Raw genomic sequence first — 20,000 nt, 5'->3', positions numbered from 1 at the left:
GCGACGTTTTAGAAGGAAAGGTTTGAAGATATTAAACGCTTTGCAAAATAACTGAGCCATCTTATTAAATTGTTAAACATGTAGTATACATGTTTTATGTTACCATTTAAATGAACTGTGGTGGCCGGTGAGGTAACGTCCATGACTGGTGAACGCTAGACTGGAGTTCGAGTCCCGCTCAAACTCGTTAGTTTCTTTGTTCGATGCTACCTCACCATCCTTGTGAGCTATGGATCGGGGGTTTGGGGGAGCATATATGCCTATCTGCTGAGTCCTCAGCAGCCATGGCCTGGACCTCCTTGGTCCTAGCTTGGGTGGAAAGTGGGCTTGGGCGCTGATCACATGTATATATGGTCAATCTCTAGGACAATGTCCTACTCGATTGGGCAATGCCATTGTCCCTTGCCCATGCCATTCATGAGTGGCGTTTAAACCTTTAAGCTTTTAAAACATTTGATCTCGTTAAGAAAGTTCAAACGAAAGTCAGAGTCAATTAATTAGTGTACTTCTTAATGATGTAGATTCATGCTAATTATAAGATGACCCAATGAAAGTATATCACATGACTTGGAGGAAGTTTATGTATTAATAACTTAGCTAATTACTATTGTTAAGGATGATGTCGATATAAACTTTTGAGTTTATATTGTCGATAGTTAATGGAAATACTTTTTTTGAGCTTATGAAACAGAGCTTTTGTAGGTTCATAGGTTTAAAGGCCGCTCATGAATGGCAGGGGTAAGGGACAGCGACATTGCCCTATCAAGCCGGACAATGCCCTAGAGACTGTCCATACACACATATTATCAGCACCCAAGCCCCCTCCCTACCCAAGCTAGGATCAATGGCTGCTGATGACTCAGAAAATAGACCTATAGGCTCCCACATAACCACCCAAATTGCAGCGACCAAAGAAACTATAGAGTTTGAGCGAACTCGAACCCAGTCAGGAGAAATAACAATTCCGGAATAATTACAAAAAATTACAAAATTTACACAAGTTTTATGAAAATCTTGTTTGATAGTAAATACAGAAATCTAGAATTTCACATTTGCTGTAATAATTGAAGGTACTTTTCAGTGTGGCGAAACTGATTGAGCTCAAGTAGCCCAGACCCGAAGATACAGAACCGCCTCTTGAGGGAGGGAAGGTTATAAAAGTTTGTGTATCCTATATAATACAGGAAAGGTCAACTGATGTCAAAGGTCAAATGCTAAGTGTCCGCAATATTGAGTGACCTTATTTGACCTTATCACTTACCTGTTGAAGTAAGGAAGCTGCAGAATAATAAAAGTTTCATTTATTATATTTTGAAATTTTTATAGTTTGTATATGAAAGATCTATTTTCATGTTACTGTTCATAAAATATTTTATTTCAATAGTTCATTACTTCTATCGTAATTTATTTATTTCCTTGTTTCCATCCCTCACCGGGCTGTTATTCCCTGTTGGCGCCCCTGGGCTTATAGCATCCAGCTTTTCCAACTAGGGTTGTAGCTTATCTAGTAATGATGATAACGGAGAAGAGAGAAATAAACTAATAAACAATATGAAAATTAATGAAAAATATGAATGAACAGGACAAGCACAAACAGAAATGTAACCTAGACATTGTAAGGCGGTTATTCAGGCCTTTTAAAAGGCATACTTCGCCCTTGTATACATCACTCTTAATCATTAAATTGAATAATACTGTCAGGACTCCATAAAAGGATAGTGCCACAAGTTTACCTCTCGCAGTTCGTTGTAGGTGTTAATGAATGTTTTCCCGGCCCCAACACCTGGCTATAATTATCGAATCGTTAGATAAAAAAAAAAAAATTATTCTATTGAGCATAGAATTTCACGCGCTCCTTTAGTTTGCTTGAATATATTAAAATGATCTTCATTTGCCCTTTAGAGAGAGAGAGAGAGAGAGAGAGAGAGAGAGAGAGAGAGAGAGAGAGAGAGAGAGTATGGATTCAGTATTTCTACTCTTAAGCCTAACCTTGTGTCACCTTTGATAAATAATGTCGCTAGGGTTAAATACCAGGTGAAATGTCGCTTTGAAATAAGATGCTGGGGGTGAAAATGGTAGAGAATAATGTATTCCTAAGTGTATGTTGTATTTCACATGGTGGAAATTTTTGCCTTTTTTTATATTAGGGTAATAAATTCGAATTTGTGAACGTTAGTTTTCAAATTAGTTTTCTGTTTTGATATATCTTTTTTTTTCATTGGAGAGTTAAATGTTTTTCTATAAGTATGGCAGTGGTTATTTTTATTCTTTATATATATATATATATATATATATATATATATATATATATATATATATATATATATAGATATATATATATATATATATATATATATATATATATATATATATATATATACAAATATACATACAAATATACATATATGTATGTATATATGTGTGTGTATATATATGTATATTATATATATATATATATATATATATATATATATGTATATTATATATATATTATATATATGTGTATATATATATATGTATATTATATGTATATTATATATATATGTATATATATATATATATATATATATATATATATATATATATATACGGTATATATATAAATATAAATAAATACACACACATATATATATATATATATATATATGTGTGTGTGTGTATAAAGTGAATTTCTTTGTGCATTGTATTGTGGGAGTTTACATACAGAAACACGTTTCTCTATCTGGAAATAGTTATATAAAACCTAGAAAATCTTTAGCTTATTATATTAAAAAAACTTAACTTTAAGATACCATTTCTTATTGTTTTTTTTAGTATCCCATTCAATGTCGATATTCTTTTTATGTGTAGGCTCTACTGCATTTGTGTACTTGTAAATAAATATGTAATGCTAATTTAAACACCACTAACTTTTGTAATGCCCGCTTTCCAAGTAATGTCTTTTTCTATTCACTGTTTTTATAATAATTCTTGCACATTTCAATGTTTTAATATTACTACTTATCTCACTTTTACAACCTGTATTGAATGCATTGTCCATGTAACACCTTGTTCTAAGTACTGACCAACACTGTTTTCATCATGACGATCTCATAATTGACAATCCTTCATTTTACATCTTAAGATCATTCATTTCCCCCTACCATTATTCATTCAGCCCATAGCTGCACCTGCTTTATGTCTTTCTATTTTACATCATGACGATCTCATAATTGATAATCCTTCATTTTACATCTTAAGATCATTCATTTCCCCCTACCATTATTCATTCAGCCCATAGCTGCACCTGCTTTATGTCTTTCTATTTTACATCATGACGATCTCATAATTGATAATCCTTCACTTTACATCTGAAATCATTCATTTCCCCTACCATTATTCATTCAGCCCATAGCTGCACCTGCTTTATGTCTTTCTATTTTACATCATCCATCCATCCATATACCAAAGGCACTTCCCCCAATTTTGGGGGGTAGCCGACAACAACAAGAAACAAAACAAAAAGGGGACCTCTACTCTCTACGTTCCTCCAGCCTAACCAGGGACTCAGCTGAGTTCAGCTGGTACTGCTAGGGTGCCACAGCCCAACCTCCCACATTTCCACCACAGATGAAGCTTCATACTGCTGAGTCCCCTACTGCTGCTACCTCCGCAGTCATCTAAGGCACCGGAGGAAGCAGCAGGGCCTACCGGAACTGCGTCACAATCGCTCGCCATTCATTCCTATTTCTAGCACGCTCTCTTGCCTCTCTCACATCTATCCTCCTATCACCCAGAGCTTTCTTCACACCATCCATCCACCCAAACCTTGGCCTTCCTCTTGTACTTCTCCCATCAACTCTTGCATTCATCACCTTCTTTAGCAGACAGCCATTTTCCATTCTCTCAACATGGCCAAACCACCTCAACACATTCATATCCACTCTAGCCGCTAACTCATTTCTTACACCCGTTCTCACCCTCACCACTTCGTTCCTAACCCTATCTACTCGAGATACACCAGCCATACTCCTCAGACACTTCATCTCAAACACATTCAATTTCTGTCTCTCCATCACTTTCATTCCCCACAACTCCGATCCATACATCACAGTTGGTACAATCACTTTCTCATATAGAACTCTCTTTACATTCATGCCCAATCCTCTATTTTTTACTACTCCCTTAACTGCCCCCAACACTTTGCAACCTTCATTCACTCTCTGACGTACATCTGCTTCCACTCCACCATTTGCTGCAATAACAGACCCCAAGTACTTAAACTGATCCACCTCCTCAAGTAACTCTCCATTCAACATGACATTCAACCTTGCACCACCTTCCCTTCTCGTACATCTCATTTTACATCATGACGATCTCATAATCGTTGACAATCCTTCATTTTACATCTTAGATCATTCATTTCCCCTACCATTATTCATTCAGCCCATAGCTGCACCTGCTTTATGTCTTTCTATTTTACATCATGACGATCTCATAATCGTTGACAATCCTTCATTTTACATCTTAAGATCATTCATTTCCCCCTACCATTATTCATTCAGCCCATAGCTGCACCTGCTTTATGTCTTTCTATTTTACATCCGCTCCTCTTCTTTTCTTCCATTTTGCTTACCAAATACTTTTACTTCATACTTTAATTGTAGGAATTTCTCAAAGTTTCCTTTGGGTGCTGAGTGGCCTCACGGACCCCAGCGCCGGTATATACAGCCCAGTTTCATAAATCAGAATCCATAATCTACATAATTCATCACTATTTACTTCACTCATTATTCATCCACACTGTGTGAATAATCTACCTTCAGCTTAAGTGTTATAATAGGTCCCTCATTATTATTGCCATCTTCACTGTTGTTATCTATCGTTATTAATCCTCCTGGTAAGTTTTAGTCATTTCACTATCATTATTCTAAGTCATTCACCATCAGAACTACCATCATTTAGCGTCACCATCATTCACAATCCCTCCAATTTAGAACTATTCCTTACTGTTATCACCATCATTGATTTTCTAAGTCATTCACCATCAGAACTACCTTCATTCCCAATCTCTCCTTTTAAAGATAAATACGAGTATTCCTGACTATTATCACCAACATTAATATTCTAAGTCATTCACCATCAGAACTACCTTCATTCACAATCTCTCCTTTTAAAGATAAATACGAGCATTCTTGACTGTTATCACTATCAATAGTATTCTAAGTTATTCAACATCAGAACTAACATCAATAAAAATACCCCCATTTTAGGATCTATATTTCTGACTATTATCACCATCTTTAATATAATCCAATTTTTGGACCCAATCTTATAACCCCCACCACTGTATCAGTTCCCAGCGCTTTCACCATCCCCTTCCGCCTTCTCCTCACCATCACCATTAATGATGACACACCCCCCTTTTAGGTACTAGCAGCCTAAGCCGAACTGTTGTCCTTCCTGGCCCTGACTCTCCTTACCAATCCACTCTAGACATTGTCACCGGAGGCTGCGTTGTAGAGAGAGGTGAAGACGGGCTCATCCAAGATATCTTTTTTTCTATTTTGATCTCGTAGTTGAGTTAGAGAATGCTCGGAGATGCTGTTCGATATTATACTTAGGAATTAGTTTTAGTTTTTTATAGTTGCTAGTAGGTGTTGATTTAGTCATTAGTTTTTTATCAGAGCGATGCTATATTTTGTTTTTAGTGCTTATTTATAAGTTAGTTACACAGGCTTGAGTTTCTGTCGTGTTTTTTTTTTCATTTGCTGTTAGATACTATTTATTCTAGTCATATATATATTTATTTTTAGTTGCCGTAGGCCCTGCTGCTTCCTCCAGTCGCCTTGGTGACCGCTAAGGTAGCAGCAGTAGGGGATTCAGCATATTTGTGGGGGATAACGAAGGAGGGTGGGCTGTAGCACCATAGTTGTACCAAGTAAACTCGGCTGAATCCCTCGTCAGGCTGGGAGGAGCGAAAAGAAGAAAATTTCTTTTTTTTTATGTCGGGTACCCCCGAAAATTGGGGAGGTGCATTGGTAAATTGATCATGTATATATATATATATATATATATATATATATATATATATATATATATATATATTTTTTTTTTTTTTTTTTTTTTTTTTTTGCCTCTACATGGACGACAAATGAATGAGCCGCTTTATTTGTTATTTTCATCTTTGAATTGTGTCCTTGTTTTGATTGATTTTTTTTTTCTCTCCTATGTGGATGGTAGAAAAATTTTCAATTTTAGATCTCGAACTTTGTGACTGGTATATAATTTTAACTAAGATATTGATGAGTTGGATATAATTTTAGTTGTTTTTCAAATTTTGAAATGAAGGTTGTTTTCAGGGGCTAGCAGTTTATTTTAAATGTCTGAAAGCTTTTACTTTTTTTATTTTATTTTTTTTATTTATTTTTATTTTTTTTATTTTCATTTTTTTTTTCATTGGCAATATGTATTTTTCCTTGAATGAAAATTTGAAGGTAAAATTAGTAAATAGAATGACAAGGAAAAAATCTAAAAAAGTAATCACGTAGTGGATTTCGAAAAAAGAATGGCATTTGATTTTTGTGAATTTTGTTATATTAAATACTACAGAAGATGGAATCAATAAGAATTGATTTGATTAATGAAAAATAAAACTGATTCTCTTAAATCCCTATAATAATGATGGTATAATTTTCACCGATTGACATAAATATATATTTTTTTAATTTATAACAACTGACATAAATATATATTTTTTTAATTTATAACAACTGACATAAATATATATTTTTTCTTATATTTTGCAACAACGATAAAAGATTTATTTATTTGTGACTGTTCTCCAATGAAATTGTATTTTTATATATATTTTTTTGTCACGTGATAAAAAATATATAAAAAAAAATATGAAAGTTTTCTATTATCGTAAATTGAGTGTTTTGCCCAGTTAATTCTCCGTGTTTAGTGTGCATTGCCGATAGTCTACTTCATGTGGAGAACTGTAGGCGATGTTGAACAGTCTTTTCAGTATCTGTTTCCTCAGCTTCACTTTAACTGTCTCCCCGGTCCCAACGCTGATCCATTTTTGCCCTATTGCTGTAAATCAGCCTTTATTATTTATTGGTATTTAAATCATTCATCGTTATACCATTTAATGATTTCGAATCATTCACTGCTATATTATATATTGCTTTTTGATTCATTCATCATTATATTTGTTACTATTTGAGTTTTTCACCGTTGTATTATTTTAATGCTATTTGAATCATTCCTCTTTATATTATTTAATGATTTTGAATCATTCATTGTCATCGTTATATTATTTAATGGTTTTGAATCATTCATAGTTATATTATATATTGCTATTTGATTGATTCATTATATTTATTACTATTTGAGTTTTTCACCGTTGTATTATTTAATGCTATTTGAATCATTCGTTGTTATATTATTTAATGCTATTTGAATCATTCATCGTTATATTATTTTTGACCGTTTGAATCATCTGTCGTTATATTATTTAATGGTATTTGACTCATTCATCATTATATTTGTTGCTATTTGACTCATTTATCGTGTTATTATTTATTGCTATTTTAACCATTCATCGATATATTATTCATTGCTATTTGAATATATCATTATTATATTTATTGCCATTTGATCCATTTATCATTATATTATTTATTGCTAATGGAGTCATTCATCGTTATATTATTTAATGCTTTTAGTATTATTCATCATTATATTATTCATTGTTATTCGAATCAGTCGTCACTATATCATTTATTTCTGTTTGAATCATCCATCGATATATTTATTGCTATTTAAATAATTCATTATATTATTTATCGTTATCTGAATCTTTCATCGTTATATTATTTATAGCAATTTGAATAATTCAGTATTATATCATTCATCATTATATTATCCATTGCTATTTGAGTCATTCATCATTATATTATTTATTGCTATTTGAATCATTGTTATATTATTTATTGCTATTTGAATCATTCAGTTATATTATTTATTGCTATTTGAATCATTCAGCGTTATATTATTTATTGCTATTTAAATCATTCAGTTATATTTATTGCTATTCGAATCATTCATCGTTATATTATTCACTGTTATTTGAATAATTCATCATTATATATTTCATTGCTATTTGAATCATTGTTATATTATTTATTGCTATTTGAATAATTTATCGTTATATTATTTATTGCTATTTGAATCATTCATTGTTATGTTATTTATTTGCTATTCAATTCATTCATTATATTATGTATTGCTATTTAAATAATTCATCATTATATTATTTATTGCTATTTGAATCATTCATTGTTATATTATTTATTGCTACTCAATTCATTCATTATATTATTTATTGCTATTTAAATCATTCATCATTATATTATTTATTGCTATTTGAGTCATTCATCATTAGATCTTTTATTGTCATTTGAATCATTCATCGTTATCATTTGGCCGGGTCCGAAAATAGGCTGCTTTCAATTATAGTCAACGAAAATAGTAGTAAGCGCTCAGACTTAGTCTAGCCTTGTTCATTTCGATGATTGAAACGAAAATTGAGTTTTGGCTAAAATGGGAAGTGGAGGATTTGAGGTGTGATAAGTATAATGAACTCTACAAATGCAGTATTACTATTATCATTGTCATCTAAGCTACAACCCTGGTTGGAAAAGCAGGATGCTATTAGCCCAAGTTCTCCAACGGGGAAAATAAGCCTAGTGAGGAAAGGAAATAAAGAAATGAATAAACTACAAGAAAAGAAAAGAATAGTCAAAATAGAATATTCTAAGAATAGTAATAAAATAAGAAAAATTTTTCATATAAAAACTAAAAAATCTTATAAAAAACAACAAGAGGAAGAGAAATAAGATAGAATAGTGTGCTCGAGTGTACCTTCAAGCAAGGTAACCTGTTTGTTTTTCGTAGTGTATAGACTACAGAAAATTATTTTTGTATAGACTACAGAAAATTAAAATCGGCTTGAATAAAACTCATTAATTATGAATAGATTTAATATTAGGTTAATTACATTTCTAGTAAGCTATTGGATAAAAGTATAAATATTTGCGATTTTTGGTAATCTATTACATAGATAAACTATAGAAAACATAAGTAAATATATCCGATCATTATAAAAACTTAAATTTCTGTTTGTACTAATATATTTATATTTAAGAAAGAACTGAATTGTTTTAGTAGCTAAACAGGAATTGATAATTTATGCTGTTTATAAAGTTAGATGCAGTTTTTTTATATCTTTTAAAATTTTATTTTCGATATTTAAAGATAATTAAAAAAGCTGCGAGTCACCTGCAGAAATATATTTATAGAATGTAGATAATTGCACACAGTAATGGTAACAAAACACAAAAAAATGAATATTATTTGCATCAACAATTATAATTAAAAAAAAAAAGAGAACACTGCGAGTCATCTCCAGAAATATATATAGAATTTAGATAATTTCGCACAATGATAATAAGATACGAAACTGAATATTATTTGCAACGAACGGTTCCCCAAAACATCAACAGTGACAACCAGGTGTCGCCCCCAACTATTAACACCAGAATTATATATATTAAGAATGAAACATTATATTAATAAGCGTTTGAATTAATGTCATGAAACATCACATTGTCCTGTGCTTCGCTCAACAATTACATCATGTTGAATGTAATTGTTTATTTATTAAAATCATGTGTAATTACTGTCATTTAGTGAAAAGACCCGCCATCGGATATAATGGGGACTTCATTAGGTAATGGATTTTGAAATAACTTCTATGCCCCAGTTTTAATGGGGCTATGGGAACTAATGGGGGGAACTTTGGCTTCGCGCACAGTGCTTTCGGGGACTTAGAGGTATGAGCTTTAGTAAGGAATATATGTTTACATTATATATATATATATATATATATATATATATATATATATATATATAAATGATTTTAATTATGCAATATATTTAACCACATATGTATGAATATATACATTATATATATGTAAATACAGCATATATGTATACAGTATATATATATACACACACAAAATATGCATACAATATATATGTTGTATGTGTGTATATATGTATATATACATATATATAAACATATATATATATATATATATATATATATATATATATATATATATATATATATATATATATAAGGAAGCCATATAAATGAATGTAAATAAAGCAAACTATATATAGTAGTCATCCATATAAATAAACATAAGCATGATAAAAAAAAAAAACACCTTATCTACGTGACATCAACTTTGCCACATTTTCCCATCTGCACGAACTAGAAGTAAACACTCCATAGTCACGCCGAGCAATCAGAGTGGGCTATGACCTGAGGTATATAAACTCTTCTCTTTACTGTATCCATTAGTAGTTAGGCCAAAGCAAGCAAGGCATGCGCATGTGTTTGCTCTCGTCTGTTTTACTGGATGGGATTACATCCTTTAGTGTAAATAGAGCTTGGAGCTTATGTCTCTTGTAGGTTTAAGTGGGGGGCTCAAGGCATGCATAGTTAGAGAGAGAGAGAGAGAGAGAGAGAGAGAGAGAGAGAGAGAGAGAGAAAATGAGAATATGTTTTATTGGGAATGAGTAGGAAGTAAAGAAGTAGTGGTCTTGGATAAATGGAAAGTTTAATTTATATATATATATATATATATATATATATATATATATATATATATATATATATGATATATATATATACATACACATACATATATATATACACACACACACACTATATATATATATATATATATATATATATATATATATATATATATATATATATATATATATATATATATATATACATACATACATACATTTACCTTGAGTTGTATAGTTTTATTACTGTTATATTGATATTTAATTTTGTGTTTATTTCAGATTTTCATGTGCTATACAATGTATACTTCCTGAACACACACACATACACAATCACGAGCGCATATATATATATATATATATATATATATATATATATATATATTGTTACATGATACATTTGTCTAAGTATTTTTCCAACAATATACCCTTATCTTAGGAGTTATACCGTACATTGTTTATACACATCCTGTTACCTGTATTTGATTTCCTTTAGTGCACATATTTTATTTGCAAAGAGATCTCCTCTTCAAAGAAACAGAAACTACAGGAAATTAATTTGTAATTCAGTAAGGTTTGAAAAAAAGGTTTCTTCATCTGAAGAGGCAAAACTAGGTTTATTGTCAGTTCTCGTGTATTTGTGTAGGAATATCGTGGGAGTGTAAGTGTGTGTCTATATATATATATATATATATATATATATATATATATATATATATATATACATACATACATACATAAATATATACGTGTATATATATATATATATATATATATATATATATATATATATATATATATATATACATATATATATGTGTGTGTTTGTTTTTGTGTTCTTACACAGTGTGATATAAGGCTGATTTTGGGGGTTTCGTATCGAGAGAGAGAGAGAGAGAGAGAGAGAGAGAGAGAGAGAGAGAGAGAGAGATAAAATCGTGATATATTAGTCACAAAGTTTCCTTTGCTTCAAGTAATTCTCAAAGAGACACCATTGTGACCCGAAAGAAAAAATTGAAAAAAAAGAGAAAGAGAGGAATTTGCCAGTTACTAGTTTCTTAATGAACCCAATAACGGCATATGAAAGGAGAAGGAGAGAGTCTCTCTCTCTCTCTCTCTCTCTCTCTCTCTCTCTCTCTCTCTCTCTCTCTCTCTCTCTCTCTCTCTCTCTCTCTCGATATTCCACAAATTACTGAGAATTCCTCTGGAAGATTTAACAATCGGACGTGAAAAATAATAAAAAAAAAAATTCCTTTTGACAGCTTACGTCTGATTTATTTATTTTTTGTCTCCCGTTTTTATTTTTCATTCGATTTTCAAAGAACTTCGCTTTGGTCTATATTCTTTATATACCAGAAGTTCTGGAAATTTTTTTTCTGGCGATGCAGTCTCAAAATCTTGGGTTGGACGTTTTCGAAGAGAAGAAATTATAGATTTTCAATCAGGTGCAACACTGACTTCTATATACATATATATGTGTGTGTGTATATATATATATATATATATATATATATATATATATATATATATATAGATATATATATATATATATATATATATATATATATATATATATATATATATAAATGTGTGTGTTTGAAAATAGAGATAGAATAGAAAACCAGTCATATTAATTGACGAGAGAGAGAGAGAGAGAGAGAGAGAGAGAGAGAGAGAGAGAGAGGAGAGAGAGAGAGAGAGAGAGAGAGAGAGAGAGAGAGAGAGTAAATTTTGAAATATTTTTATGATAGTTCAATCATGAATCTTAATTTAAGATCAAATAAATATCATATACTATCCTTATCGTTATCGTGATATGATAATGATATACTTAATGTTGACACAGTTTAGTAATTTTAAAATTTCCTACTGTTTTGTAATTAAAGATAATTAATAAATTCAAGTGAGAGAAATTACATTTGGTTAATTCTCATGGGATAAATTACAGCGAGACTGATCGGTGATGGTGTAATTGATTAATATAAAATATATTGGATAGATTTTAGAAATGGAAGTAATTATTAATTTCATCCAATTGTAATGGATTACATTAGCCAGTTGTAATTGAAGTAATTTGCTTGCTAAATCGAAACGGGTCAGCTGGCTACTGAAATGAACCTTCTGACTTAGGTGACTTCCTGAATTCTTCTGATTAAGTGGTTAGTCTTGGCGTCTTTTCGTCGGCTATATTTTCTCTGGATATTTGTTTATTCGTTTATTTATTTATTTATTTTTTTTTCTTTTTATGCTTCATCATCCTTGTATTTATGAATCTAATTTTGTTTTCAGTCAAGGCAGGGAAAAGATAGTTAATAGTCGTTTCTTCATCTCTCTCTCTCTCTCTCTCTCTCTCTCTCTCTCTCTCTCTCTCTCTCTCTCATCCATTCATCTTAAAATTCCCCAGATTGGTCCTCTCTCTCTCTCTCTCTCTCTCTCTCTCTCTCTCTCTCTCTCTCTCTCTCTCTCTCTCTCTCTCTCGTGTCCATCCATTCATCATAGAATTCCCCAGTTTGGTCTTCTCTCTCTCATCCTCTTTAGTGCTCCCCAGTCTCTCTCTCTCTCTCTCTCTCTCTCTCTCTCTCTCTCTCTCTCTCTCTCTCTCTCTCTCTCCATTAGAGGATGATTCATTAATACCTAACCTTGATGTTCTCGCAGAATGTCTAGGTCCCCCTTCCCCTTAGGGGGTTACACCCCCTCTCCTCCAAGTCCTTCCATAGCTCCTCCTCTTGTTGTATTTCCCCTTTCTCTCCGTTTATTCCTCTCTTTCCTATTTATCTCATATGTCTACTTCCTCTAACATCTCATTTTCTCTGCAATGTCCTCTGTTTTTCTCTTCCTCTTAACTTATCTCTCTCAGTCTCTTTCTTACTCATTCTCTCCAGCTTCTCTTATTTCACATTGCCTTTCTTTTATTACTTCCTCCTTTTTGTTGTCTACTCGTAATTCCTCTTTTCTTCTTCATTTTTTCTACTCCTCCTTTTCGTCGTATTTCGTATTTATTCTCCTGTTTTTTCCCTTTCTCGTGAGTTTCCTCTTCTTTTCATATAATCCTCCTCACACCTTTATTTTCTTCCTCCTCCTCCTCCTCCTCCTTTTCATCCTCTCTTCATCCTCTCTTCCTCTCCTCCTCCTCCTCCTCCTCCTCATCCTCCTCCTCCTATTTCTATTTCTCCCTTTTTTTCTTTAACCCCTTTTCTCTTTAACCCCTTCTCTTCTGCATCAACCACCTCTCCTATTTCCCTTGACTCCTCCATTATCTCCCCCTCTTCCTCTTCTCCCTCCCCTTTCCCTTCCCCTATTTCTCTTTCCCTCCTCTTCCTCCCCTTCTTCCCATCACCTCCCCTTCCCCTCCCCTCCCTCCCTCATCTATGTCAATTTCAGAACAATTATGTCCAGGCATTTATTTCATGGTTAAAAGGAGATGAAAATTATGTTTATTGCTATTGTTATTGTTGTCGATTTTGTTGAGGACACATCTTGCTGCTTTACGAGTTCTTCACATATTATTATTATTATTATTATTATTATTATTATTATTATTATTATTATTATTATTATTATATTGACCTTCTAACTGACCTTAATGATCGTAATTATATTATGGTTGAATGGTGGACCGTTATTGGTTCCATTTTCATTAAGCCATTCGTCTTTTCATGTAGTTTATATATATATATATATATATATATATATATATATATATATATATATATATGTGTGTGTGTGTGTGTGTAAATATATATATAATATATATAAAATATGCAAATATATATGTATACATCTATATATAAGAATATTTGTACTTGTGTATATATATATATATATATATATATATATATATATATATATATATATATATATATATATATATATATATATATATTTATATATAGCTGTGAGTCTGAAACGTGCGCGTGCCCACACATTTTCATAAATACACAAACACAAACACACACATTAATATATATATATATATATATATATATATATATATATATATATATATATATATATATATTATTTCTTAAGTTTTCTATATTCCTATATAATTATCAATGTAATTTGCCTTATTATTATTCATTCCCTATTTCCAATTTATTAAATGTTTTCTCACCTCTTCTCTCCTCTCCGTTTTTGTAGAGGAACTCTCCGGGATCTTCGTCAAATCCATCAATGCTGGAAGTGCTGCCGACAGGAATGGAAAGATACAAGTGAACGATCAGATTGTGCAGGTCAGTGTCTCCCTATTATTATTATTATTATTATTATTATTATTATTATTATTATTATTATTATTATTATTAGTATTATTATTATCATCATTATTATTATTATAGGGAATTTTCCACTTTGATTTGTTTCGTTAACTTCTGTTTCGTTGACCTTGACCTAGTCTTGAAGGTCACGGACTATTCGTTGACCTTGACCTAGTCTTGAAGGTCACGGACTATTCGTTGACCTTGACCTAGTCTTGAAGGTCACGGACTATTCGTTGACCTTGACCTAGTCTTGAAGGTCACGGACTATTCGTTGACCTTGACCTAGTCTTGATGGTCACGGACTGTTCATAGAGTACCGACTATTGTATCTATTTTTTTTTTCTAATCGGTCAACGAAGTGTCTTGGATTATTGTTATTCATATCGGCCTATCTAGGTATTTATTCATGTGGCCTATAAGTTGATAGGTAAGACTTGCATATTTATGTATATATATGTTTGATGAATGAGATATTTATATGATTGTTACATGTATGTGAATATATATATGCTTATATATATATATATATATATATATATATATATATATATATATATAATTTGTGCAAGTATCTATATATGTATGTACCAGAGAGAGAGAGAGAGAGAGAGAGAGAGAGAGAGAGAGAGAGAGAGAGAGAGAGAGAGAGAGAGATATTCCAGCTATTTAAATTACTCGTAATAGGACATCTCAGCAGATACAACGAGTACCTACACTGAAATTAGGAACCTTTACCTCAAGGCAATAGTGTCGTTTCAACTAAATAACCATTCATAAGTGGAATATCTCTCTCTCTCTCTCTCTCTCTCTCTCTCTCTCTCTCTCTCTCTCTCTCTCTCACACACACACACACACACAAAAGAAATGCTTTGTGTTCATGTGGTTTTGTCTTAACATAAGGGATGAGTTTGTTTTTCTGACCCATTTCGCCCTAAATTCAATCAAATGACACTTTGATGCATCTGGCGAGCGACGGGCATCAATTAGCAGAGAGAGAGAGAGAGAGAGAGAGAGAGAGAGAGAGAGAGAGAGAGAGAGGTCTCCCCTCATTTTGTGTATATTATCCGTTGGTAAATGTTGAGTTATCTATTTTCTATTGTTTCCAAAACCCAAGGAACTGTAAATAAACAAACAAACAAGAGAAAATCTCCCGTAAAGTGAGGAGTTAAAGAGGAGATGAAAAGATGAGAATGTATTCTCTCAAAAAAGTAGGAATCAATTTGGTGTCTCTTAAAAATCTTTCTAAAAATCTAGATATAAGAAGATTAGCTCGTGTCAGTTTTCAAGCAATATATGAAGTTTGGTCCGAAGGTATTTTTAACGTTGTATCAGTCGAACTACAGTTTTTAAAACCGCTATAGATAAGGCCTGGCTTTGATGCATTTTCTCTAGGACAAACCTTTAAGAGATATACTGGGGGGAAATTGTAATACCCTGAACTTGATAAAATTTATGCAGATTATTTGTTTATATCATGATCTTTAATTTTATTAATTTATTTTTCTAATCCTTATAATCCCTCCTTATTTTGCGTTTAGATATTATTGTAAGAAAGTTGTGTGATTAGTTTAAGAAGTTAAAATGATACCAAATGTGAGAGTTTGGGTATGGTTGATTAGTTTGCATTAAACAGCTCTGAATGGCCTTTGATGCCCCAGTGCTTAGCTTAAGGCTTAAATTTTATATTCAATTCAATTCTGTAACGTGCAGACTAACTCATAACCCTCGGGATACTCGTATAATTAAACATTTGCCCATAATATGCTTTGAAATATCGAATTTAAATCATAACCCTCGGGATATTCGTATAATTATACATTTGCCCATAATAATGCTTTGAAATATCGAATTATGTCTACCTTTAGAATAACTTATACGAAAAAGGGATCTATATATAATTGCATTTAACCTGACCACGATTCGAACCTATGTATGCCTTTCGATCTTGACACGGAGAGGACGGACGAATGTACCCATAGGGCTATGAAGGCAAGTTGAAATTGATAATAAAAATAATAATAATGATAATAATAATAATAATAATAATAATCAATATTGTTATCATTACTATTATTATTATCAATATTGTTATCCTTATCATTATTATTATTGTTATTATTACTTGCTAAGCTACAACCCTAGTTGGAAAAGCAGAATTCTGTAAGGCCAGGGGCTCCAACGGTCAAAATAGCCCTGTGAGGAATGGAAGCAAGGAAATAAGAGAATTGACTAACAATTAAAACAAAACATTTCAAGAACAGCAACAACAATTAAAATAAATTTTACATATTTAAACTATAAAAACTTTAACAAAATAAGAGGAAGAGAAATAAGATAAAATAGTAAGCCCGAGTGTTCCCTCAAGCAAGAGATCTCTAACCCAAGACAGTTGAAGACCATGCTATAAAATGCTTAGGCTCGAATCCTGGCATTAGTAAATAAACTTAAATGTATTAATGGACTCCTGATGTATAAAAACTTACTATAAAGTAAATATAAATTCATTTCAAATTCTCCAATTCTTCTCTTTTGCTGCAATAACAAAGACCCAGTATTCATATGATGCTCTCTCTCTCTCTCTCTCTCTCTCTCTCTCTCTCTCTCTCTCTCTCTCGTGGATATACGAGGTGCCTCACACTGAGGGACCTGTGGGAACCCAAACATAGGATAAGGCATTCTCTCTCTCTCTCTCTCTCTCTCTCCTCTCTCTCTCTCTCTCTCTCTCTCTCTCTCTCTCTCTCTCTCTGGTGGATATACGAGGTGCCTCACACTGAGGAACCTGGGGGAACCCAAACATAGAATAAGGCTCTCTCTCTCTCTCTCTCTCTCTCTCTCTCTCTCTCTCTCTCTCTCTGGTGGATATACGAGGTGCGTCACACTGATGGACCTGGGGGAACCCAAACATAGAATAAGGCAATAAGGCTCTCTCTCTCTCTCTCTCTCTCTCTCTCTCTCTCTCTCTCTCTCTCTCTCTCTCTCTCAACAGCTCCTTCTTCATCTCATTTAAACGAATTTAAGTGTTATTCCTTCCTCTTACTCTGTTGCACTTAGTAATTCCATGAAGTCGTTTCTCTCTTTTGACAGGGAAATAGACAATAAAGGATATAAATGGAAAGGATTCTTCGCTTGATATTGCTTTGTATCTTATGAGATTTCATTTTCTTTATCCATTTTCTCTTGTTTTAGTATTATTAATATTATTATTATTATTATTATTATTATTATTATTATTATTTTTATACTCTTATGAAGATCAAGGAAATTTTAACGCAAATTATTATATGTTAGTGTTAAAAGTTCTAACCTAACACGATTCAGCAGTTGAAAGTGGCAGGGAATATAGTCTTATTTTCTCTCGGGAGCCACTCTTTATTTGGAAAAATACTTGATATATATATATATATATAATACATGTATATATATTATATATTTTATATATATATGTTTATACATATATATATATATATATATATGTATATATATATATATATATGTATATATATATATATATATATATATATATATATATATATATATAAGGTGCGAGTTCTAAGTCCCCCGCCCCCTAAAAAAAATTGGGGTACGAATGAAACTTGTGTGTTTTTGGTGGCAAAGCTCTCTCTCTCTCTCTCTCTCTCTCTCTCTCTCCTCTCCTCTCTCTCTCTCTCTCTCTCTCTCTCTCTCTCTCTCTCTCCAGACTCCTTGTATGTCACGGCCAGCCGTCGTTTTGTTTACACTCCCGAATTGCCTCCTTACCAGCCCGAACTTCATATTATATTGATTCCCCAGATAAAAAGGAAAAACCCGGAAAATTATGAGTGTATTGTTTGTGGGTCTTCCCCAGAAATGGATTTTCTGGGATTGAGTTTGATTAAGTAGAGGATTTTATTAGAATTTTTATATATGATTATATGAAACGAGGTTTAAATTATTCGAATATCTGTATAGAATTGATTTCATTACATGAATGGTTCTGTTTGGTAAAATGGGTGTTGAATGGTCTCCCAGGCCCCAGCGTTTGGTTACGTGATTGAGATTCCTATTTTGGGGTCACATGGCCAAATTTTGTATTGTTGGGTAATGCGGCCAAAATTCACATTGTTGGGTAACACGGCCAAAATTCACAATTTGGGGTAACACGGCCAAAATTGACATTGTGGGTGGTCACATGACCAAAATTCACATTGTGGGGTCACATGACTAAAATTCATATTTTGGGGTCACATGACAAAAATTCACATTTTGGTGTCACATGGCCAAAATTCATATTTTGGGGTCACATGAGCAAAATTCCCATTGTGGGGTCACATGGGCAAAATTCACATTTTGGGGCCATATGACCATAATTCACATTGTGGGGTCACATGGCTAAAATTCATATTTTGGGGTCACATGACCAAAATTCACATTGTGGGGTCACATGGCCAAAATCCATATTTTGGGTTCATGTGGCTAGAATACAGTGTTGGATCAAACGGCCAAAATTCATATTTCTGGGTCACGGGCAAAATTCCTAAATCTAATTCGGGTCAAATACAGTATGACTAAAATTTGGTGTCATTTGCCTAAAAGAAACCAAATGCATCAAGATAATGATGTATGAGAAAATGTGTCAATAAATCAAAGGAATATTTTTGCATCGGCAGATGTAGTCTTAAGAGGCTACAGACATTGTGTTATTATTATTACTACCCAAGCTACAACTTTCTTAGGAAAGCAGGATGCTACAAGCCAAAGGCCTCCAACAAGGAAAATAGACCAGCGATAAAAAGAAATAAATCAACTGAATAGTGTGCCTAAGTGTACCCTCAATCAAGAGAACTCTAACCAAAGACAGAGAAAGACCATGATACAAAGACTATGACTACCCAAGACTAGAGAACAGTGGTTTGATTTTGATGTAGCCTTCTCCTGGAAGAACTGGTTACCATAGCTAAAGAGTCTCTTCTACCCTTATCAAGATGAGGATAGCCACTGAACAATTACATTGCATTAGTTAACATCTTGAGCGAGGAAGAATTGTTTGGTAATCTAAGTGTTGTCAGGTGCATGAGGAATTCTTTTTTCCTTTTTTTCTTTTCTTGTGAA

The 20,000-nt window shown here is 32.4% G+C and overlaps 1 protein-coding gene across 2 annotated transcripts in view; it reads left to right on the top strand.

Moving 5' to 3' along the window:
- The window catches only part of LOC137658797 (patj homolog), a 673,578-nt gene that overhangs the window by 605,887 nt on the left and 47,691 nt on the right, over positions 1-20,000 (top strand). For both annotated transcript variants that reach the window (XM_068393846.1, XM_068393845.1), the window contains exon 7: positions 14,794-14,885. In XM_068393846.1, the coding sequence (XP_068249947.1) occupies positions 14,794-14,885 (92 nt within the window). The remainder of the gene's footprint in view (positions 1-14,793; positions 14,886-20,000) is intronic.

Source organism: Palaemon carinicauda, chromosome 19, assembly GCF_036898095.1.
Source record: "Palaemon carinicauda isolate YSFRI2023 chromosome 19, ASM3689809v2, whole genome shotgun sequence".
In the NCBI taxonomy this organism is placed as follows: domain Eukaryota; kingdom Metazoa; phylum Arthropoda; class Malacostraca; order Decapoda; family Palaemonidae; genus Palaemon; species Palaemon carinicauda.
This window is presented reverse-complemented; position numbering and strand designations above follow the sequence as displayed.